General features: G+C 38.8%; 1 protein-coding gene across 5 annotated transcripts in view; it reads right to left on the bottom strand.

Moving 5' to 3' along the window:
* INPP4B (inositol polyphosphate-4-phosphatase type II B) overlaps nt 1-24,172 on the bottom strand; it is a 423,416-nt gene that overhangs the window by 230,096 nt on the left and 169,148 nt on the right. For all 5 annotated transcript variants that reach the window (XM_068990082.1, XM_068990083.1, XM_068990085.1 and 2 more), the window contains exon 8: nt 16,401-16,473. In XM_068990082.1, the coding sequence (XP_068846183.1) occupies nt 16,401-16,473 (73 nt within the window). The remainder of the gene's footprint in view (nt 1-16,400; nt 16,474-24,172) is intronic.

The raw sequence follows: 24,172 nt of genomic DNA, 5'->3' as shown, positions 1-24,172 counted from the left end.
TTCTGAATTTCTTCCAATCACTCTTAGTCAACTTTACCCACTTACATAGTAGGTGACAACTGATATGTTATATTAAAGGTTCTAAATGACCCTACTACCAAAAGTGATTTACTTCTTAAATGTCAAAAGGTTTCTTCCTAGTTTAAGATCTATTAAAATTCAAATATCATTCATACTTCAGTGCCACTAAGTCAGTAACACAGTTTCCTGAAACCATACGTTATTAGAAGCAGAATAGGGAGACTAGGAACAAACTGAATATTTGGGGTGGATGGGCAGTGATTAGAGGAAAAGCAACATGGTCATGTCATTAAGGATTTTAAAAGATTAAAAGAAAAAGTGTAAGACTAGATATTAAGATAATACTTGAGACACCTTTTATGAGGCCAGCATTGCTGCTGCACTACCAAGCCCTACATTTCAGGGCAAGGTTTTATCTCCACTGCCGTTGGGCAATGAATGTGAGAGAAATACATCAAAGTTTAGAGAACAACAAAATATCACGTCAATCACCAGTCAAGTATCTAGGATTGTTTGGCTCCAGTTTACCAATGAAGCTAACTAAAAACAGAATTTGATATTGAAGTGGATGTAAGACTAGTAAGCCCAGCCTGGAATGTGGCCCAAGTCTCTTCAATGTATAGAGTAAAACACCTTTCAACATTTCAGAGTTCCAAAAGCCTGTGAATGCATGTGTGCGAAGTCACTTCAGTTGTGTCTGACCATTTGCAACCCTATGGACTGAAGCCTGCCAGGTGCCTCTGTCCATGAGGTTCTCCAGGCAAGAATACTGGAGTGACTTGCCATGCCCTCCTCCAGGGGATCTTCCTGACCCAGGGATAAAATCTGTGTCTCCTGCATTGGCAGGCAGGTTCTTTACCACAAGCACCATCTGGGAAGCCAATAAGCCTGTACCACATTTATTATTTCGATAAATATATATACATACACACATACATATATATTTCTGAGCATTAAAATGAGGAACTAGTCATCCATTCTGCAACCACCATTCTCAGTGGCTCAGTCTGGACATTATCATTGTTAAGGAGGTACCATCTCACACCAGTCAGAATGGCTGCCATCCAAAAGTCTGCTGCTGCTGCTGCTAAGTCACTTCAGTCGTGTCCGACTTTGTGCAACCCCATAGACGGCAGCCTACCAGACTCCCCCGTCCCTGGGATTCTCCAGGCAAGAACACTGGAGTGGGTTCCAAAAGTCTACAAACAATAAATGCTGGAGAGGGTGTGGAGAAAAGGGAACCCTCTTACACAGTTGGTGGGAATGCAAATTATGGAGAATGCCACTATGGAGAACAGTGTGGAGATTCCTTAAAAAACTGGAAATAGCAATCCCACTGCTGGGCATACACACTGAGGAAACCAGAATTGAAAGAGACACAATGTACCCCGATGTTCATCATGGCACTGTTTATAATAGCCAGGATATGGAAGCAACCTAGATGTCCATCAGCAGACGAATGGATAAGAAAGTTGTGGTACAAATACACAGTGGAATATTACTCAGTCATTTAAAAGAATATATTTGAATCAGTTCTAATGAGGGGGATGAAACTGGAGCCTATTAAACAGAGTGAAATAAGTCAGAAAGAAAAACACCAATACAGTATGCTAACACATATATATGGAATTTAGAAAGATGGTAATGATGACTGTATATGCAAGACAGCAAAAGAGACACAGATTTATAGAACGGTCTTTTGGACTCTGTGGCAGAAGGCGAGGGTGGGATGATTTGAGAGAATAGCATTGAAACATGTATATTATCATATGTGAAACAGATCGCCAGTCCAGGTTCGATGCATGAGACAGGGTGCTCAGAGCTGGTGCACTGGGATCACCCTGAGGGATGGGATAGGGAGGGAGGTGGGAGGGGGTTCAGGATGGGGAACAGATGTAAACCCATGGCTGATTCATATCAATGCATGGCAAAAACCACTACAATATTGTAAAGTAATTAGCTTCCAATTAAAATTTCAAAAAAAGTACATCAGAAACCTTGATAGCAAACATCTCATTCTTCAATAACCAGATTCAAAGCTCCCAGTACACTTCTCTATTTCCTGTAAGTGTTATCTAGAATGTGCACTTTTTAAAAATACCAGTGTGGTTTAGTCACTAAGCAGTGTCCGATTCTTGCAACCCCTTGTGGACTGTAGCCTGCCAGACTCCTCGGTCCACAGGATTCTCCAGGCAAGAATACTGGACTGGGTTGCCATTTTCTACTCCAGGGGATCTTCCGACCCAGGAATCAACCTGGGTCTCCTGCCATTTCAGGCAGATTCTTTACCCACTGAGCTACGAAGGAAGATAAAAACACCAATAGAAGCCAGAAAACAGTAGTATATTTCCAGTACGTTGAGAGACAATATTTTAAATCCAGTATTGTATGTCCAAAAGGATTATATTTTTGCCATAAACATGACCTTTAAGTCTTATGAATCAGATTATATCACAGACCATATTTAAGGCTAATTACACTTTCTCATTTTGGTGAATTATAATTGATATAATATTATACTAGTTGCAGGTATATAATGTAATGACTCAGTGTTTGTATATATTGTTAAATGATTACCACAATGAGTCTTGTTAATATCTGTCACCATACATAATCACAAATTTTTTCTTGTGATGAGAACTTTAAAAATCTCTCTCAGGAACTTTTAAACATGCAAAACAGTATTATTAACTATAATCATCATGCTGCATATTATGTCCTCAAAACTATTTTATAACTAAAAATCTGCATGTTTTGATACCTTCACTCCCATCCCCCGTCCCTCATCTCTGGAAACCACCAATCTGTCTTTGTATGCGTGAGCTCTTTTTTTTTTTTTTTTAATTTGTTATGCTTTGGTTTGCTTTCAGATGCTACATGTAAAGTGAAATCATACAGTAGCTGTTTTTCTCTGTCTGATATTTCACTTGGCATAATGCCCTCAAGGTCTATCCATGTTGTCACAAATGGCAAGCTTTCATTCTTTTTTACGGCTGAATAATATTCTATTCAGTGTGTATGTGTGATCTGTGTATCACGTTTTTTTATCCATTCATCTGTGGACGCTGAGGTTGTTTCCAAGCCTTGTCCATCCACTGAAAATAATGCGGCAATGAACACTGGGATGCATGGATCTTTTTGAATTAATATTTTCATTTACTTTGGCTAAATACACAGAAGAGGCACTGCTGGATCATATGGTATTTCTTCTTTTAGTTTTTTAGGAAATCTCCATATTGTTTTCCACAGTGGCAGTACCACTTAACATTGCCATCAACAGTGCACAAAAGTTTCCTATTCTCCACATCCTTGCCAGTAATACTCGTTACATCTTGTATTTTTGATACCCTTTCTAACAGATGGGAGATGATATCTCACTGTGGTCTGGATTTGCATTTCCCTCATGATTGGTGGTTCAGACAGTAAAGCATTTGCCTACGATGCAGGAGGCCTGGGTTCGATTCCTGGGTGGGGAAGATCCCCTGGAGAAGGAAATGGCACCCTATTCCAGTACTCTCACCTGGAAAATCCCATGGACGGAGGTGCCTGGTGGGCTACATCCATGGGGTCGCAAAGAGTCAGACACGACTGAGCAACTTCCCTTTCATAATTGGTGATGTTAAGTAACTTTTCGTGTACTTGCTGGCCACTTTTGTCTTCTTTGGAAAAACATCTATTCAAATCCTTTGCCCATTTTTAATCAGATTTTGTTGTTGTTGTTATTGAGTTGTAGGAATTCTTTACATAATTTGGATATTTGTCCTTATCAGATATAGTTCCTTTTATATGAAATACAGAAACCTACACCCCATGAAAGAAACTATGGTATTTAATTCATCTTTAAAGTGACAATATTTCAAAGATGTAAGAATTTTACTAAAACCTCTATTGCCATAAACTTGGAAAAGAAAAACATATATATGTAGGCAATTCAATATATTGTAAGTCAAGTTAAATCATTTATAGGATATTAGGAATTCTAATATAACATGGTCAGGAATATAAATGAATCATTTTATAGTAAGATAAAAACTCAGCCTCTGTCCAAATTTTCCCTTTGTAATCTAAGTAAATATTCAATTACTTGGGTTATCTATATTTAGTACATGTACTGCTTATTAACCTCTGCGGTTTGTTTTTTTTTTTTCAAGATTACACAGAATCTTTGTATCTTCCAAACCATGGTTAAAAATCCTTGGGTTTTTCTTGCCTTTAATAAAACAATAATTATTTTTAGAAGATTTATACTTTTAATTAGGTTGCAAAATATAATACTCCTTATTTTATTTATCTCAAAACCAGTCCTTCAACTTTTGATTCTACTGTTTCATTTTAATGCTCTTCAATGTATTCTAAATATAAACCTTTGTTGAAATAACATAAGTAGACATCAAGGACAGTATGATTAATGTGCTCTGGAATTCTCCTGTGACCACCCCAGACACAAGGTCCAAGACCTTGTGAAAACACTGCTAGTTTTTAAGGAAAACGCTGGAGGCAAATAATAAACAAAAAATCAGGTCACTTGATCTACCTGCCAGAATTCCCAATAACATCTCCCATCTAACTTTCATGCTATACATTCTAAGCTTTTGAAACTCATAAATGTCTGAACAGTGATACTAACTTTGAGATAGTTATAAGGGTCTCAATGCAGACGTAGTGGAATCCACTTTACACCCCAGTTTGATCCAGCAGCATTGCTTATTGAAAACCTACTAAAAGCAAGAACATCTCTGTATCCTAAAATGTCATATAACAGAGTAAGGCTTAAAACTCTTAGAGGAAAACATAGGCAGAACACTCTGTGACATAAATCACAGCAAGATCCTCTATGATCCACCACCTAAAGTAATGGAAATAAAAACAAGAATGAACAAGTGGGACACAATTAAACTTGAAAACTTTTGTAGAGCAAAGGAAACTGTAAACAAGGTGAAAAGGCAACCCTCAGAATGGGAGAAAATAACAGCAAATGAAACAACTGACAAGGGATTTACTTCTAAAATATACAAGTAGCTCATGCAACTCAATACCAGAGAAACAAACAACCCAATCAAAAAGTGGGCAAAAAACCTAAGCAGATATTTCTCCAAAGAAGACATATAGACAGCTAACAAATACATGAAAAGATGCTCAATACTGCTCATTATTAGAGAAATGCAAATCAAAAGTACAATGAGATATCACCTCACACCAGTCAGAATGGCCATCATCAAAAAACATATGAACAATAAATGCTGGAGAAGATATGGAGAAAAGAGAACCCTCTTGCACTATTGGTGGGAATGTAAATCGATACAACCACTGAGGAAAAAACACTATGACGATTCCTTAAAAAATTAGGAAAAAAACTACTGTGTGACCCAACAATCCCACTACAGGATATATTCCTTGAGAAAATCATAATTGAAAAGGACACATGTACCCCAGTGTTCACTGCAGCACTATTTATAATAGCTCGGACATGGAAGCAACCTAGATTCCCATCGACAGAGGAATGGATAAGGAAGCTGTGGTACATATATACAACGCATTACACAGTCAGAAAAAGGAATGCATTTGAGTCAGTGATGATGAGGTGGATGAACCTGGAGCCTCTTGTATAGAGTGAAGCAAGTCACAAACAGAAACATACAAAGTATATTAACACATACCTACGGAATCTAGAAAGATGGTACTGATGACCATATTCACAGGGCAGCAGTGGAGATGCAGATGTAAAGAACGGACTTATGAACAATGTTGGGGTGGGATGAACAGACACAGCAGCATGGAAACATACACACTACCTTATATAAAGCAGATAGCCAGTGGGAACTTCCTGTATGCCTCAGGGAATTCAAACTGGTGCTCTGTGACAACCTAGAGGGGTGGGATGGGATGGGAGGTGGGAGGAAGGTTCAAGAAGCTGTGGACATATGTATACCTATGGCTGATTCATACTGATGTATGGCAGAAACCAACACAATACTGTAAAGCAATTATCCTTCAATTAAAAATAAATACATTTTTAAAAGTCAATATATGGTCTGACTTTTAATTACCATGAAATTTGTTCCACTGGTTACAAACAGATCAGAGATGTTCTCAGCTCAAAATTTTGCTGGGTTCATAGTGGGAAGATATTTGCCATCCTCACATAAAAGAAAGTCGTGGTATTCATGTATCAAACATTGAACAGTGGGCCATAAGTAACGAATGCTTTTGTCATTTCAGAAATGCTTCTGCCCTATAGCAGAGACACAATTTCAACCATTCTGCACACACAATCCAGCTGTGGAAATGAGCCCACCACTTTCAGCTCTGGCTTTCCACTGATGCCAAATGTTTCTTCATAGAAAAGGTGCGTTGCTGACAGTATAATAAGCTCAACTCACTTCCCACGTGGCTCGGTGGTAAAGAATTCACCTGCCAGCGCGGGAGACGTGGATTCGATTCCTGGGTCAGGAAGATACCCTGGAGTAGGTTGTGCCAACTCACTCCAGTACTCTTGCCTGGAAAATTCCATGGATAGAGGAGCTTGGTGCGCTGCAGTCCATGAAGTCCCAAGAGTCAGATGTGACTAAATACACTAACAACAACTATCTAACATCTATTATAAGTTATTTTTAGAGAGCCCTACATATATTGTCTTCCTTTTTTCCATTGCTTTTGCTAGAACAACTGCTAAAAATATCATGTGATAGATTCTACCAAGAGAATAACAGTAAAGAGATTTTAGATTCCACCATGGTTCCAATAATGACTTAACTACAATACTGTAAAGTAATTAGCCTCCAATTAAAATGAATACATTTATGAAAAAAAAAAAAGAATAAAGTTCTAAGCTAGTCCAGATCTGAACACATTCCCTCTGAGATCTACCCCCTAAGGTGAACACAGGGACAGAAAGCAAATGACAGATTTGTTTCTCCTAAAATTACAGCACAACTCGAATGTCTAGACTGTTTATTCCAGACACTGTAAAGGGCCTTTTAAATAAGGTAGCACACCACCTGCTTTTCTATGGCTTTCAGCAATTGTGGAAACCAAGTGTTCCAGTTCTAAATTACCAAGGTAAAGATGCCAAGAATATGTTCAACAAAGCCAACACATAGGTGGCACATAAAAAAAGGTGGCTGTTCAAGCAACCTGGGGCAGAAAAAGACAAACCAGAGAGGTATCACAGGGTCGATTCTTTTCTATGTCTGTGTTGAGACATCAGAGCATTAGACGGAAGTTTGGAAATACAGGAGCCCCAGGTTCAATCCCTGGGTCAGGAAAATTCCCTGGAGAAGGAAATGGCTACCCACTCCAGTATTCTTGCCTGGATAATTCCATGGACAGAGGAGCCTGGTGGGCTATATGGGGTCGCGAGGAGTCAGACACTGAGCAACTAACAGTTTCACTTTCCTTTTGGGAATATGGATTCAGGGTTGAAGGGATCATCAAAATGTGAAACAGTTATCTCATCGGGTTGTCTTTAACATAGTTCTCCAGACAAAGCTTATCTGTGATTGTGCTTAGTCACTCAGTAGTGTTCAACTCTTTGCAACCCCATGGACTGTTGCCTGCCAGGCTCCTCTGTCCATGAGAATTCTCCAGGTGAGAATACTGGAGTGGGTTGCCATGCCTCTCTCCAGGGGATCTTCCCAACCCAGGGATGAACACAGATCTCCCACACTGCAGGAGGATTCTTTACCGTCTGAGCCACCAGGGAAGTGCTCATCTGTGATTATCTTCATGCAATTTCTTGCCTTCAGGAGGTGGTAGAAATCACATATATAAATGGAATCTGACTTTATTAGCGTCAATCTTTACAAAATCACTATTTTAACGTTCTGTAGATTCTTGTAGAGAATCTGTTCGTTTGGTAGCTTTTAATTATGCAGTTGTTTAATAGTTTCACTATTCAGCTGAATGTACATGTATTTCCTCTTTTCCAAATGCTGGATAATACTTAGAGAAGATAAGTCTGGGTAATCCAATTAGATAATGACACTCTCTCATTTGTAGCTGAAAATATCTTAGCTTTATATACACACATCTTAGATGTAGATTGGCTCTTTTTAAGATTAAATGAGATCTTAACAAAACCTAAACAGAAATCACGAAAAGACTGTCCTACGCATAGTTACAGGAAAGAGAACATAAGAAAAGATGACAGGAGCTCTGAAAACCAGCAGAGAGAGACCGCTTTTTAAAATAATGAAGAAGAAATAAACTGTTAAAAAATTAAGTCCCTCAAATTTTTTAAATTACTTTTCTTTAGGTTGTCATACAATCTATACTATGTTATTGCTTGTGTTGCTTTGAAGCATCAAAAAAAATAAGAATAGAAATAGGATATAAGCTGAGTTGGAAAAGTGCTGCTCCCCTTGTGTAGCCAAGCTCACAAGCCCCTAGCACTCCATGTTCAATTCAAGGCCATGAACAAGAAAAACTATTACAGATGTCAGAATAAAACATAAAGGTAATATTTGTGGGAATTTAGTCTCCAGCTGGTGATAACTGGTGAGTTCAGTGTGTACAATTTGTATTTTCAACTTTGGTTGGTCAGAGCAGTGATTTGTTTCATTCACTGTAGTTTCAATGATTTGTTCTGTTTATTCTCATCATCCAGTCCCATCACTTCATGACAAATAGATGGGGAAACAATGGAAACAGTGACAGACTTTATTTTCTTGGGCTCCAAAATCACTGCAGATGAAATTAAAAGACGTTTGCTCCTTGGAAGAAAAGCTATGACAAACACTAGACAGCATACTAAAAGGCAGAGAAATTACTTTACTGACAAAGGTCCATATAGTCAAAGCTATGGTTTTTCTAGTAGCCATGTATGGATGTAAGAGTTGGACCATAAAGAAGGCTGAGCACCAAAGAACTGATGCTTTTGAACTGTCGTGTTGGAGAAGACTCTTGAAGTCTCTTGGACGGCAAGGAGATCAAAGCAGTTAATTCTAAAGGAAATCAGTCCTGAATACTCATCGGAAGGATTGATGCTGAAGGTGAAGCTCCCACACTTCAGCCACCTGATGTGAAGAGCCGACTCATTAGAAAAGACCCTGATCCTGGGAAAGATGGAAGGCGGGAGAAAGGAATGACAGAGGACGAGATGGTTCGATGGCATCACTGACTCAATAGACATGGCTTTGAGCAACTTCGGGGATGGTGAAGGACAGGGAAGCCTGCCGTTCTGCAGCCCATGGGGTTACAAAGAGTTGAACACAACTGAGTGACAGCACAACAACAACAACAACAACAACAATAATTCTAATCCAGTCATTAAAGGAAAGGAAAAATCTAGAAAAGTGTCCCTTTCTGGTTCATCTTTCATGCTGAACAACCTGGAATGACCTGTGCCATTCAAGAACTCAAGTTGTTTCTTGGCATTTTGCCTCTGCTTAAGGCATTCTCTGAATCTCAAAGGAATGCTCCTTTTTCCTAGCTACAGGTAAAAATCCCATAAACTCAGCTCAACGAGTACCTCCTCCAGGAGGTCCTCCTTGACTTCCACCTGCTCCCTCCCTATAGGTGTCTCTCCTTGGTACCCCCCCATTCCCCTCTCTATCCTGGTTCTTACCAGTTGTGCTACAATTGTCTGTTTACTGCTCTGTGCCCCCCACTAAAAGGCAAACTTTGTGAAGGCCATGACTGTGCTGTTTTCTTAACCTTTATTCTATCTCCTCATTTCCCAGGCAAGAATATTGGAGTGTGTAGCCACTCCTTTCTCCAGGGGATCTTCCTGACCCAGGGATTGAACTTGAGTCTCTTGCATCTCCTGTACTGGCAGATGGGTTCTTTACCACTGAGCCAACTGGGAAGCCAAATCATTACTTCCCCTAGTAGGAAAACAGAACGGCCCTGACTGTGTAAATTGAGAGGAGAAAATGCAAGAGGGAAGGACATAACTAAAAACCTCACTTCAGTGAAGAGCACAGGCATCAGAATGAAGGAAGGAACACCAGAGCTGAAAGTCCTTCTCATATGTGTCCACAAAATATTACCTTTTTGACTATATCATCTTCTTGCCTTTATTTTCCTTCTAGTTTACATAAGGCGGGCAATAGATGGGATGATAAAGCAGGAACAAAGCTGAAGTATTAAAAGTGTCTGATGATTTCATTGATTACTATTAATAGATAAAGAAATTTACTCTTTCACTCAAGCTACTTGACACTCTAAGTTAATATACAGTAAAGAAAACATGAAAATTCCAAAAGAGTAAGGTTAATGGTGTGAACTACTAACGCTACCAACCATATCAGGAAACAAAAGATGTTACAGACATCAGCCACCACATGACAGCCACCTGGAGGGAGAGTCCTGAGGAAACTCAGAACGAAAACAAAGAATGTCTGCGATCCAGCTGTCAACCGCCGCAGTCATGCCAGACTCTGCACTCTGAGGAAACTCAGGACGAGGGAACACAGGATACTGGCCCCGGATAGCTGAGGCACATCTTAAAGGAATGACTACAATGAGCCCAGACTTTGCATCTTCCCTAGTGGCTCAGACAGTAAAGCGTCTACCTGCAATGCGGGAGACCTGGGTTCGATCCCTGGGTTGGGAAGATCCCCTGGAGAAGGAAATGGCAATGCACTCCAGTACTTTTGCCTGGAAAATCCCATGGACAGAGGAGCCTAGTAGGTTATGGTTCATGGGGTCGCAAAGAGTCAGACATGACTGAGCGACTTCACTTTCCTTTCCTTTTCCTATACACAGAAAAGGGCTGATTTCATTAACTTGAGATGTCTGGTTTTCCTTAATTATCAATAATCTTTTGATGTTCTGGCTCCCTGCCCTTTGTTGCAAAAACTCCCATACATCCTGGCTCTTCAAAGCAGTCCCTCAGAGTAATCTGAGACTTCTGTCTCCCAGGCTCAAAGCCCTGAGAAAGTCTGCCTAATAAAACATAACTCTCATCTTTACGGTTGTACATTTTTTTCTTTGCATTGACAATGGGCTCCACTGGATTTATTAAAACAGCAAAGTGCAAAGAAATCCGGTGAGTATAAGGATAAAAGGCCAATGTTATAAGCCAAGATGGTCCTAGATTTTATATATCATAGAGTTATAAATACAAGGGCAAATCTATTTAACTAGTATGAAGAACGTATGAGGCTTCCCAGGTGGCTCATTAGTCAAGAAACCCCTCTGCCAATGCAGGAGACACAAGAGATGAAGGTTCAATCCCTGTATCAGGAAGATTCCCTGGAGAAAGAAATGACAGCTTGTTTCAGTAATCTTGCCTGGGAAATGCCATGGACAGAGAAGCTGGTGGGCTACAGTTCATGGGGTTGCAAAGAGTCGGATACAACTGAGTACAAAGAAGACACCACTGAGATACCTTTGTTATTATAAACTGATATGATCTAAAATTTGACAAGGTAGTTAATTTAGCACCTCATGAATGGAAAGGAAAAAACAGTAGACAAAACGAAGAGATTTGCTTTTTTGGCTGGAATTCCTTAGGACTCGAAATGAACATAGAGATAAATATTTTTCAAAGTCTCTCAGAATCTTTCTTAAAATATTCAGAGTCACCAGTTGCTTTAGATGGGGTGGTATTGAGGAGAATGTTGCCTGTACTTAGTCCAGTTATGTGGTATTGTAAAAGGCAATTAAAATATATGGTGCCGAAAGAAGCAGAAAAAAAAAATTAAAAATGAGAATTTAACAGCAATTTTTAGGGAAAATAATAAATCATTTTAAACAGAAATAATTCAATTTGAACATCTTTCTCAGGGACAGAAGAATAACAGGGCAGTTTTCTGTACCTGAAGCATAAATTCAAGTGGTAAGATACACCCACTATCAGTCATTTGACAAATATCTGCTGAGTTCCCATTGCTTTCTGTCCCTGGAGACACAGAAATAAATAAGCAATGTTTCTTCTTCTTAAACAGCTCATAAGTAGGCAACTGCAGGAAAGCAATAGGGCATGTGTGCTAAGTCACTTCAGTCTTGTCTGACTCTTTGTGACCCCACGGACTGTAGCCTTCCAGGCTCCTCTGTCCATAGCATTCTCAAGGCAAGGATACTGGAGTGGCTTGCCATGTCCTCCTTCAAGGGATTTGCCCAACCCAGGGGCGGAACCCACTTCTCTTACATCTCCTGCTCTGGCAGGCAGGCTATTTACCACTTGTGCCGCCTGGGAAAGGCGATGGCTTAAGCCTATCTGGGGGAAAAGAAGGAAAGATACAGTGGACTATTTAGAGAACTATTTTGTGATTCTTCCCTGAGGCAAGAAGATAAACACCAATAAACTCTCAAATAGGGGGGGAAATACCTGTATTTAGGACTGAAAACAGGGTAGTCCTCACATTGAGATTTAGATGCTTTACAGTCATGGAATTCATCGCTGTCAGATACACCCTCTGTGAAGAGGATGGACAGCACACACGTTAATATACAGCATGAATCTGGTCTTCAAAAATATCATAGATAATTTCATGACTCAAGAAGTATAGAATTCAACGGGGAAGGACGCTGTATCAGATCGAATGCTTGCTGACAGAGCGAAACTCACTCAAAATGTGAAGATAATAGGAAACGATGACAGGGTCCATTAGCTTCTCTGATTGATCATGATAATATCAAAGTCCATGGGCTGAAGTATTCTGCAGCATTGTACTTTAACAAAGAAAATGGGTAGGTTCGGGAAATCTAGAGAGAATTGTTGATCTTGACAAAATTTTTTGAAGAGTTTACTTGTGGCCAGGCTTGTTAAATATAAATAACTCCTGAGAAAGACAACTGTAAGTGACAAAGAACTGGATATAGCACTCCATGTGAAACTGATGAAAGTGAAAACTTTCATGAAATATTTCTAAAATGAAGGTAGACACAGCAAAAGCTAAACTATGCTCTTTAGATTTCAGACATGGAGGACCAAAAAGGAAATCGAAGACTGTCGAGGTCAGTTTGGTCATCCCCAAAGTATCAATGTCCAAAGAGGCTGACCAGTCCATCAGGGTCACACCGCTGTTAGCAAATCTAGGCTGTGACACCAGTTCTTCACAGAGCCTGTTCAGGGCACTGGTGTTACTACCACCAGAGCCCATGTGTTCTTGTTTTGCTGTAGACAAAGGCGCCTCAGTTAACGGACACCCAACTCTGTGACCGTTGTGAGACTTGGTTGTTCACACTTTCCTGTGTTTAAAATTAACTTTCCCTACCCTCATCCCTGATGCAACACTCCAACAACACATAGTTTTAAGTGTCCTCACTGCCATTTTGCTTCAATGAATGCACCAATAATTAAACAGGTAACTTTCAACAACCTTGGTAAAACTATTATAAAATCAAACAAAATGAGAACCTCACAATTCTTAGTACTACATCCAATTCATCTCCTCTTTCAGAGAATACAAAGTCCAACAGCCGAAAGGAATTATTTTCTCCTGTATAGCTAAAGTACTTATATATCTTTTTTATGGAGTTGTAAATTCTGGCCCCTCTCCTCCTCCTCATCTTTTTTTCTCCTCCTCCCCTCACCTCTCCAGGCTCCCAACATATACATTCAACTTGAGAGGCAAATGTGGCATGAAAACGGTGAGACCCAAGAGGGAAGAGCTTTTTCTCTGGAGTCTCACAATAGATAAGTGAATTTTCCGAGTTATTCATTAAACCTCTAGAGATATAAATAGAATAGTGAAGAGCAGCTATGAGCTATGACATCCTCTTGCGCTCAATCAGTAAAAACTTCGTAACTCACTTGAGACTGGCAAGTTCCATAAAATACATGAATATAAAGGCTTGGGAAGAATGTCAATAGCTCCCTCCGCCTACAGATTGTGAAAAAGTACCTCATGGGAATATAAGAGATTAATTCCAAAGTTGCTGAGTTTAGACGGATAAATAAATAGAACAAAAGACCAGTGTACACACAGACCAAAGTCAAGGGTGCATATTCTACCTACATATTCTGTGTATGTGCGATACACTTTAGGATTATGAACAGAAGCGTTTTACATATAGCACTTAGTTGTATTTTAAAATAATTTTTTAAAAGTCAAGCTTTTAGAACATTTGACATTTTGTCTTATCTTTCCCTAATATACCCTGGAGAAGGAAATGGCGACCCACTCCAGTATTCTTGCCTGGAAAACCCCATCGACAGAGGAGCCTGGCAGGCTACAGTCCATGGGGTCGCAAACAGCTGGACACGACTGAGCGACTTCACTTTCCCTAATATAAGAAGGCTCATAGAAAATATTCGTGGGATTTCCCTGGTGATCCAGTGGTTAAGAATCTGCCCTGCATTGCAGGGGACCCAGGTTTGATCCCTGGTCAGGGAAAGAAGATTCCCACAGGGTGCAACGGGGCTTCCATGTGCGGCAACTAAGACCCAGTGCAGCCAAATAAATAAGACTGCATTTAAAAAATAATTTCATAGAAAGAAACTATTTTTGGCAAATGTTCTAGGCACTTTCAGATTGCCTGGACCAAGGACACAGAAAAAAATCATCAGAACAAAGTGTAGAATCACCACCAAAACCGTCAGCTCGAGGAAAAGGGAAAGCAGTAATCAATCCTCTTTCACTCCGTTAGCGAGTGCATTTAAATTGTAGAATGTAGCTGCTCCCAAGACTTCATGTCGCAGACACTTGGAAGAGTTAATAGGCTTCCAAAACTCATGCCTTGCAGATTTTATGGCACAAGGATCAGAAGGTGCAGATTTATTTTTCTCATGTTCCCTTTGTCTCATCTTCCTTAGGTGATATATTTCTTTCTACTCTGAGAGCCACTTTTCTCTTTCTCTTTGAAATTTTTATTAAACCAATCAGTATTTTAAAATGGCATTTCCCTTTGTGTGCATAAAAAAATTACAAGGTTCACATGAGTGAATCACTTAAAAAGTGTCTTATAATTACAGTGTAGATCATTTTGATGATAATTTGATTCATTTAAACTGTATTTAACATGAGTGCAATATCTCTCACATTCAATTTTATTTCTCAAAATTGACATTTGGAGAATTAAATAGATTATCTAGATGTACTGAAATCAAGGTTTAGAGGTTTGGTCAGCTTTTAAGAGAAAAAAAACATATATGAGGAAGACCCTTTGAGGATACATTAGCTATTTTAGCCACACAGATACCTTATCAAGTATTTTTATGGTATCTGGCTGGTGTAACTGTGCAGCTAGCCCCTTCCCTGTTTAGTGCACATTCTTCCTGATATTATATCCTTAATAAACATTTTTTAAAGCATGCCATTTGTTCCTAGATTGAGAAGTAGCTGCTCTTGCTTGGTTTAATCCTCCATTCTATTAAGTACAATTCATGGGCTTTTGGTTGCTATATTTTATTTTGAGTTCTTTGACTTAAAATGTTGCATGTCTTTCTCCATCTCTTATTATTACTGGGTTTCTGCAGGGGAAAATTGCTCATTGTTTAGGTGTTCTTTCTTAGTAACTTTGAAGTTTGGTATCACTTAATCTGATTATCATGCTATCCATATCACTGTTGAAATGCACAGCATAGCAAGGCTAGGAAAATGTTAAGGTTTATTTTACTGTTATACCAGCTTGTTAATTAATGGCTTTTTTAGTAACAGCATGATCTAGTAATTAAGAGCAAAGGCCTTGGGATTAAAACCGGATTAAATGTTGGACCTGCTGTGGCTAAGTAGTAATCTTGAGCAATTTCCTCATCTATAAAATGGAGATAATAAGAGTGCCTTCTTCATAGCACATATTAGTAAACAAGGTAAGGCAAGGCCTATGAGGCATTTGGCATCTTGCCTGTCATTGTACTAATCATTATTTGCTAATATTATCACTACTGGTAACACAATGTATGTTATCATTCAGAAGTTAGTTCCATGATTTACATATATGTATATTATCACATGTTTGTAACTGTATCAGATGTCAAAGTCATCATTTACCACACTGTTCAGTGCCTCCTTGAAGTTCAAATATATTAGCATTATTAACACTACATGTATATGCACATATATATATTCACACATACACTGGAATGTACAAATGTATGTATGAACTTTTCCTACTGAATCCATATACATACTGTTTTAACAACTTTATTTTAAATTCTAGAATTAGAAAGTCAAACTAATTACGAGCTTCACATTTCTAATACATCCTCCATCTTCCTCCATCATCTGAAATGACGTCTCATTTCAGATAAAACAAGATCCAATAGAAAAAAGGAATTTGTTTTGCCTTTTAGCCAAGTTATACAAATATATTTTTTATGGAATTGTCAAGTTTCCCCCTACACTGCTAACTCCCATTATTACCAATATTTAATAAATGTTTACAATGATTCTGTGAGAATGGTATCCAGGTTCAGTATCAACTTCTTAGAAAATTAAAATGTATGTTCACATGAAATGAACTTAAGTTTCCAAAACTGAGGTACATACCGGCATTCAAAAAAGGTAGGTTATCTTTTCTGCTCACACTTTCTGGGGCTGAACATTCACAAACCAGTGCACACTAGGAAGGAAAAAGAAGAAAGAAAACATATTTGAACATGATCAAATAAGGAATGAGATTTTCTTATTTGCAAAACATGTGGCCATGCACACAGTTTCAAAAACTTTTGAACAAAACATTTTTGAAAAACTAGTTTGAGCTGTATCTTTACGATAAACCTAGATTAACTTGTAATTATTTACTTACATACAATATGACTTTATTATATAGACTACATTTCAGTTCGAGTTAAAGACTTCTTAGGAGAGAAAATCTGTACTTTCTTTGTAGAAAAGAACTCTTCCTAACATGCTAGGAATAGGTTCCCATCACAGCAAATCATCTGTGAGAAGGTGAATATCTTTGTATTTCTGTCAGCTGGGTGGGTCGAATTTGGATCAATAAAGAGCAAATTATTTTCTAGCTTTTAAATCAAGGCAACTGTAAATAAAGGAGAAAATATATTGTAGCATCTAATTTCACAATGCAGAAGGAGACTTTTTTTGTCTCTGGCAAAAGATACAAACACTTGCTCATAAAGGATGAGGGTACTCTATAAATAAGCTGATGTCCAGTTTATGAATAAGTAATTTACATACAAGCTAATCTAGAGATAATAGATGATCTATTAACCCATGAAAAATAGATTCAGCTCATGATCCTTTACAGAACAGACACTGCTCTGGACAGAAGAGAGGAGAGACGGAGAGAGACACAGAAACCCACCTCCCTTCCCCCTCCAGGGACTGGTCCTGCTCTGAGATTCACAGCCACGGAGGTCATTGTTCATGACAGAGAAGGCACACAAACAATTTAAAACATTGATTCAAATGTTACTTTCTGTACTTTTAAAGTCCACTACTCATTCTTCTGTCATAACATTCATCACATTACTCAGGAAATTTCTAGAAGGAGAAAAATGTGCTTTCCTAAATTTTTTAGTGCTTATATTGAGATCCCACTAAAAGAATGAATAACTGCAAAGAATTCTTAAAATTTAGTGTTCTTTAGATCATTTTGCAACTAACCAGAAGTCAGAGGTGTTTCCTTTTTTTAATCCACAGGTATTTTGTATATGCACTTTCCAAATCACCACAGCAATGTGCAAGGATCCTTAGACACATTTAAAATTCTTTATTGCTCCTATTTACAATATTTTCTCTACTTCTTTCAGCCTACATAGGGCTGTTAAAGTAATTTGTGGTAAATATTATATTCATCATATCAGTATTTGGTTCTAGAATGTATAACGGTTATTTACTGTCCAATCAAATTCAGTATTCTCAGACTGGTCCTCAAATGCTTTCATGCTTTATCCCTGACATCCTTCCACATAATAACTAGGTACACAGCTCTAAATCATCTTCCTTTCCAAAAGAATATCATCATCTACAATATAACTTATAGGGATGGTTTAGATTAAACCTTTTTAGTGAAGAAGTCCATAATTCCCAGAAACCAGGCTATTATCCTGAGAAACTGCTTCTTTTTATGGAGACAGTCCTGCCTCTTTGAAATCAAAGATAACTTTCTCGTTCGAAACTAAAGGCCTGCTTCATTTCACCAAATGAATACAGACAAATGACTTTTATATATTTATATCTTCCACCCACACTGGAAAATCGATATTGAGGACATTTTAAACTAATATTCTTATTTTGCAATGTTACTGTATTTTAAAGTTCTACTATTCAGAATCCTCTCAAGATTTAAATCCATTGAACATAAGCAGAAAGTAAGAAGCACTTAACAAATTACTGTTTTCATATTTGGACTCTGGTTATTGCTTTCTTCAATTGTTTCCTGAAGTGTACACTTTGTGTCACTATTTAGATCGAAAGTTCTCCAGGCCAAGAACCTTATTTATTTCCTTAAGCTATATTTAAAAAAAATTTTTTTACATTGACCTTAGAGTTGCTGTTACACTGTGCTAATTGCTACAGAGAATGCAAGGATGGAAATGAGGTGGAAATTGTGCTTAAGAAGGTTCAGCTATTTATACTGTTCATTGCTATTATGATGATGGATATTTGCAACATTACACATTTGCATGGTGTGCGCTCGCAATGTAATGACTCTACATTTGTGACTCTGAGCAGGAATAGCAAAACATCACATGCTTTTCGTACCAGATGTAGCACCACAACCCTATTGATTGTGATTAATAATTTTAAAAGTATCTTTTGAATGTAAGTGTGGCCAAGCAAAAGAAACATAAGATATGCAAAATTCTTGGAGCTAAATGATTTTGACTCTAAGCTAACATATCAATTTGATATGTGTTGATATGCATTGACCGAGAAAATTAGCAATATTGTGTGAACAATAATTGTAAAGCTCTGTATGAATCCATCAAGACCAACACTTCATGGCTAAGTACTTTCACATCTGTTAATTTATTCCATCAATCACAGTTCTCAAAGTTATTCTGGAGTCTCCTGGAAATTCCTGGTGACTTTTTTTAAAGATACATTCATTTAATTTATTTTACTTTTTGGCTGAGCCATACAGTATGTGGGATCTTAGTTTCCTGACCAGGGATCGAACTCATGGCCTCTGCATTGGAAATTCAGAGTGTTAGCCACTGGACCACCAGAGAAATCCCCTGATAACTTTTGTCTTTGTATCCTTTGTAGCATCTAGCACAGGGTAAAGACAGCTTTATTTTCAAATTAATACTAAAATATTATTTGTCTGTTTCCTTCTCTTTCTCTTATAAGCATATAGAATTTTCTAGACTGTATCACCCAATCACGTGATAGCTAATAGTATGTGTACTTATATACTCTTCTGTTTTAAACATTTCCTGTTTGACTTTCTAATATGATAAAGGTCTACAGATATAGGTCAAATAAGTGAATTATATATAGTATAATTACAAATACAGTAAATGTCAGTAGATAAGATCCACATAAATATAAATTTCAAGAGTGTAAAACAGAATAGCTATGCTTTTGTGATCTCATTCAGTCTCATGGCTTAAACACCATCCAAATATCATCAGGTGACTCACAAATACATACCTCCAGTTTGGACAGCCCACCTGAATTCCAGACTTGAATCTCCAGCTGCTTAGATACATATATACTTAAATATCAAATAGCATCTCAAAATCTCCCGTCTTCCTCCACCTGCTTCTCTCAGTGTTTTTGAGAAAATGGTAATTCTATCTTTTAGCTATCCTTTTCTCCTGGAATGCAGCTACAATTCACTTTCTCCATCAGCATCACCCTGATTCAGCTCATCTGCATTTCTACCCTGAATCTTCATAATAATTGGGTTTCATTCTGCTGCCCTTGCCTCATGGTAGGCTCTACTCAAAACAGCAGCCAGAAGGTCCTCTTAAAATATGAATCAGACTTCACACCTATACACTCGTCTCCTCAACTGTCTTTACACGTAGCTCAGAGTCTAATGGGCTTCAAGGAAGTACACAGTCTGTCTTCCCTGCTTCATGAATCTCTGTCCTCAACTCCTATCACTCTCCTCCTTGACCTCTCAATTCTAGTCACACTGACCTTCTTGCTGTTCCTTCAACACAAGGAGCATCCTGCCATCTTAGGCCCTCTGCTTTTGCTGCTCACTCTACCTATAATTCTTTCTCTTTTCGGAAATCCACAGTTCTTATTCCTTATTTCCTGCACGTTTCAGATCAAATATCATATTACTAGTGAATCTATAGTTGACCATCCAGTGTAAAATGGCCACAGCCTAGGACTCTCTAGTCCTTTTCTCCCTATAACAAATAGCACCATCTGATCAACAATATGTTGCTTATTTTTTTATTGTCACTTCACAGGAAGGTGGCATCTGTGCCTACTTGGTTCATTGATGAATGTGCGAGTGTGCTCAGTCACTTAGTCGTCTCCGACTCTTTGCGACTCCATGGACTGTAACCAACCAGGCTCCTCTGTCCACAGGATTCTCCAGGCAAGAATACTGGAGTGGGTTGCCAGGCCCTCCTCCAGGGGATCTTCCCAGCCCAGGGATGAGCCTGCCTCTCCTGTGGCTCCTGCACTACAGGCAGATTCTTTACGGTTGAGCCACTGGCGAAGTCCTTGTACAATGCTATATAGCCAAATATTTTCCCATCTAGGAGACAATTTTGGATTTAATTTCTTCAAAGTAATATTGATGTCATTTATTCATTGATTCAGTTTCCTTCTGTCAGGCTCAGTTCTGGGCACTGAGGGTAGAAAAGAGAACAAAACAAACACCTTTCTCTCAGGAAGTTTAACTCAAGTGAAGGAAATAAACAATACATGAGATAGGTAGTACAAATGGTAAAGCGTCTGCCTACAATGTGGGAGACCCAGGTTCGATCCCTGGGTTGGGAAGATCTCCTGGAGAAGGAAATGGAAACCCACTCCAGTACTCTTGCCTGGAAAATCCCATGGACAGAGGAGCATGGTAGGCTACAGTCCCCGGGGTCGCAAAGAGTCGGACACGACTGGGCGACTTCACTCACTTATAAGGTTGGACAGCAATAAGTGCTAAAGACAAAATAACTCAGAGAAGAGAGGGTGTTTCCGGCAGGCACTGCAGTTTTAGATATGGTGGCAGAGAAGGCTTTGGTAAGAAAGTGATTTTGTATAAAGACCAGAGGAAGTGAAGGAGTGGAGCACAGATATTGGGGAAAATGCTACATGGACAGACTGAATAACAAAGTTCATGGACCCAAGTTGGAAATATATCTGGGATGTTTAAGGAGCAGCGAAGAAGATAATGTGGCTGGATCAAAATGCACAAAACTGAGGAGCAGAAAAGGATGTGAAGGGGAAGGGGACCAACACTTGAAGGACTTTAAGTGAGGATTTGGATTTACTGGGGCTTCCCTTGCAGCTCAGTCGGTCTTCTGGGAGCTGAGAGGCCATCTGAGGAATGACACATTCTGTATTACATTTTAGGAAGTTCTGTGCTGAGAACAGACTATGACGGTGGTGAGGATGGCAGGGAAGGAGGCTGGAGGGAGTCAGGGAGACGTGCAAGAGACTACAGTAAGTCCCCTAACTATGAACCTTCAAGGTGTGAACTTTCAAAGACGCAAACACTCGTTCCATCAACATAAGCATGAGTGGAACTCAGCCTGCCCTCTGTCTCATTGCTGATGATCCTTCAGCTCTACCGTCTCCCACCTCCTCTTGCTCCTCCAATCAGTAACTCTTCTTGCCTGTTCACTCGATGCCAGCCCTCCTATGCCAGCCGTTGTACAGTACTACTGCATTTTCCAAGGTACTGTATTGCAAGATTAAAAATGTTTTCCTTATTTTATGTTCGTGTTTGTTTATGTATTATTTGTGTAGAAAGTATTATAAGCTGATTACAGTACATTACTACATAGCCGACTGTGTTAGTTGGGTACCTAGGCTAACTTTGTTGGATGTATGAAAAACTGGACATATGGATGTGCTCTCAGAATGGAACCTGTTCATATCTAGAGCACTTACTGTACTGCAAAAATCCAGGTGACAGACAATGTAGGTCACAGTGCCTTAAGGGGTCATGAGTTGTCAGATTCTGAATTTACTTAGAAGTCAAAATGAACAGGATTTACTGCCGTATTGATTATAAGTATAAGAGGAACAAAGGATTAAAACATAACCCAAAATTAAAAAAAAAAATTTTATACACAATGTTTTTCACCTTACATGTTAGCTTTGTAAAAGGACAATGTTAGTACTTCTTTTGTGAATTTTTCTTTCTACTGTTCTGTCATTTTAACACTTTGTGTTCTATTTCTGTGTTTTTGTGTATCAGATAGAAGTTTGAGTCAGTATAATATGGTGAAGGACCCTATGCACAGTCTTTGATTAAAGAAACAAAAACAAACAAAAAAACATAATAATATGGTTTTAGGAAAGAAGGAAACATATGTGAGAGGAAAGAGCTTGGATTTTCATTTATAATTGTAGCCCATGCTCTGGTTGTTGGGTATGATTCAAGATTAAAATGTAGTATTTTATATCAGAGGTACTATTATGAACTCAATCACATTCCTCGGAATTCATATGTTGAAGTCGCAGTGTTTCACTGTATTTGGAGATAAGAACTTGGTGGAATTGGTTAAGTGAGGTCACAAGAGTAGGACCTTGATGCTACAGCTCGTATCCTGAACAAGAAGAGGAGGAGGCACCAGAGTTCCCTCTTTCCCTCTATGCATGTGCACCATGGAAAAGCCTTGTGAGGACACAGCAAGAAATCTGCAAGCCAGGAAGAGAGGATTCACCAGGAACTGAATCATCTGGCACTGTGATCCAGGACTCAGTAGCATTTCAGAAATACATTTCCGTTGTTTAAGTCATTTAATCTATGGTATTTCATCACAGCAGCCCAAGCAGGTTCCTATAGGTACTAATTTTTTTACTGCTCAGCATATATAAGGGATAACATGTGCCACTCAGTACACGAATATGGTACAAAGAGTTGTTCCGTTTCTTCTCCCGCATTTGTGCAAACCAGTGAGAAGGATGTGGTTTTAGGATAACCTCAATCTCAGTTACTTTGTCTTTTCATATATTTCAGTCATTGACTAACTTCAAGATTTAAATCACTATTAGTAACAGACCACGTTAACACATTTCATAGAGATTTTGATTTAGCAAGTCTGCAAAAGGGTTCTCATATTTGAATTTCTAACAAGCACTGTGATGATTCTGACCACACTTTGAAACACACTGAGATAAAGTTCTTTCCACATAACTCTTCTAAATATCTTGCAGAGTAGACCTTATGACATGCTGTTCATGACCATTCCTAGGGATTGCCAGCAGAGTTTATAGTAGCTTTATAAAAAACTTTGCAAAAGGTCAAGAACGCAGATAGGATAAAGCTAAAACCAGCTTGATGTGGTTAGCATCTTAGCCCACTTATGACAACTACACGGTACGTGCTGACACTGCCACCTATTTCTGGAACAGCTCAGTTAAGTCATTTTTTTTAAGTTCATATTACTAAATCAGAAACATTAGTGGGGCATATTCCTGAGTATCAGGTTCTCTATTTATGAAAAGAACATGACTCAATTTGTGCTATGCCATAATAGCAACATTGTAAAGGAGTCAAGGGGTGAGCCAGCTTTGGGAAAAAATAGAGGTGTCTGGTAATAGGTTAGGAGGTGTCTGGTAATAGGTTAGGAAAATGGAAAGCAGGCTTACTTTGAAATGGGAAGTGTTTTAGCTCCTGGTCTCCATGGGTTCAGGCACGATTATCTGCCTATTTCTGCCTTTAGTTCATCCTGTCCCCCCCACACCCTCCCTACCTTCTTAACCTACAAACCCTCCCTCTCTAATCTTGACGCGCACAAGCATCCACGTGGTGGTGACTAATAGGAGTCTTACATAGAAGTCCAGAGTTAACAAGGGTTGCATGACAGAACCTTAGCCTTAAGACAGGACTCTTAAGATGGTCTGCTGCATAACTCCAACATGGCCCTGCCATTTGCCAGCAACCTGATTCAAACATTGGACCTCACTGAAATATGTTCATGACCTGGAATACATTCTGAGGGAGAGTACGGAACAGAGAAGAACAAGGCTTGGGGAAGTGGTAAGACCCTAGCCTATGCAGACTAAGAACAACATTTTTTTTTGAAAGTCAGTTTAGATTTTTTTGTAGTGTTAACGATTTGTTAAGTGCTAGATAAGTACTGTCTCTCTCATACTAGAGATGTTTAGATGTTTCCTCTGCACCAAAAATTAAAATGCGCTCCCAGATAAGGGAC

This window comes from Capricornis sumatraensis, chromosome 17 (genome assembly GCF_032405125.1).
Source record: "Capricornis sumatraensis isolate serow.1 chromosome 17, serow.2, whole genome shotgun sequence".
NCBI lineage: Eukaryota > Metazoa > Chordata > Mammalia > Artiodactyla > Bovidae > Capricornis > Capricornis sumatraensis.
This window is presented reverse-complemented; position numbering and strand designations above follow the sequence as displayed.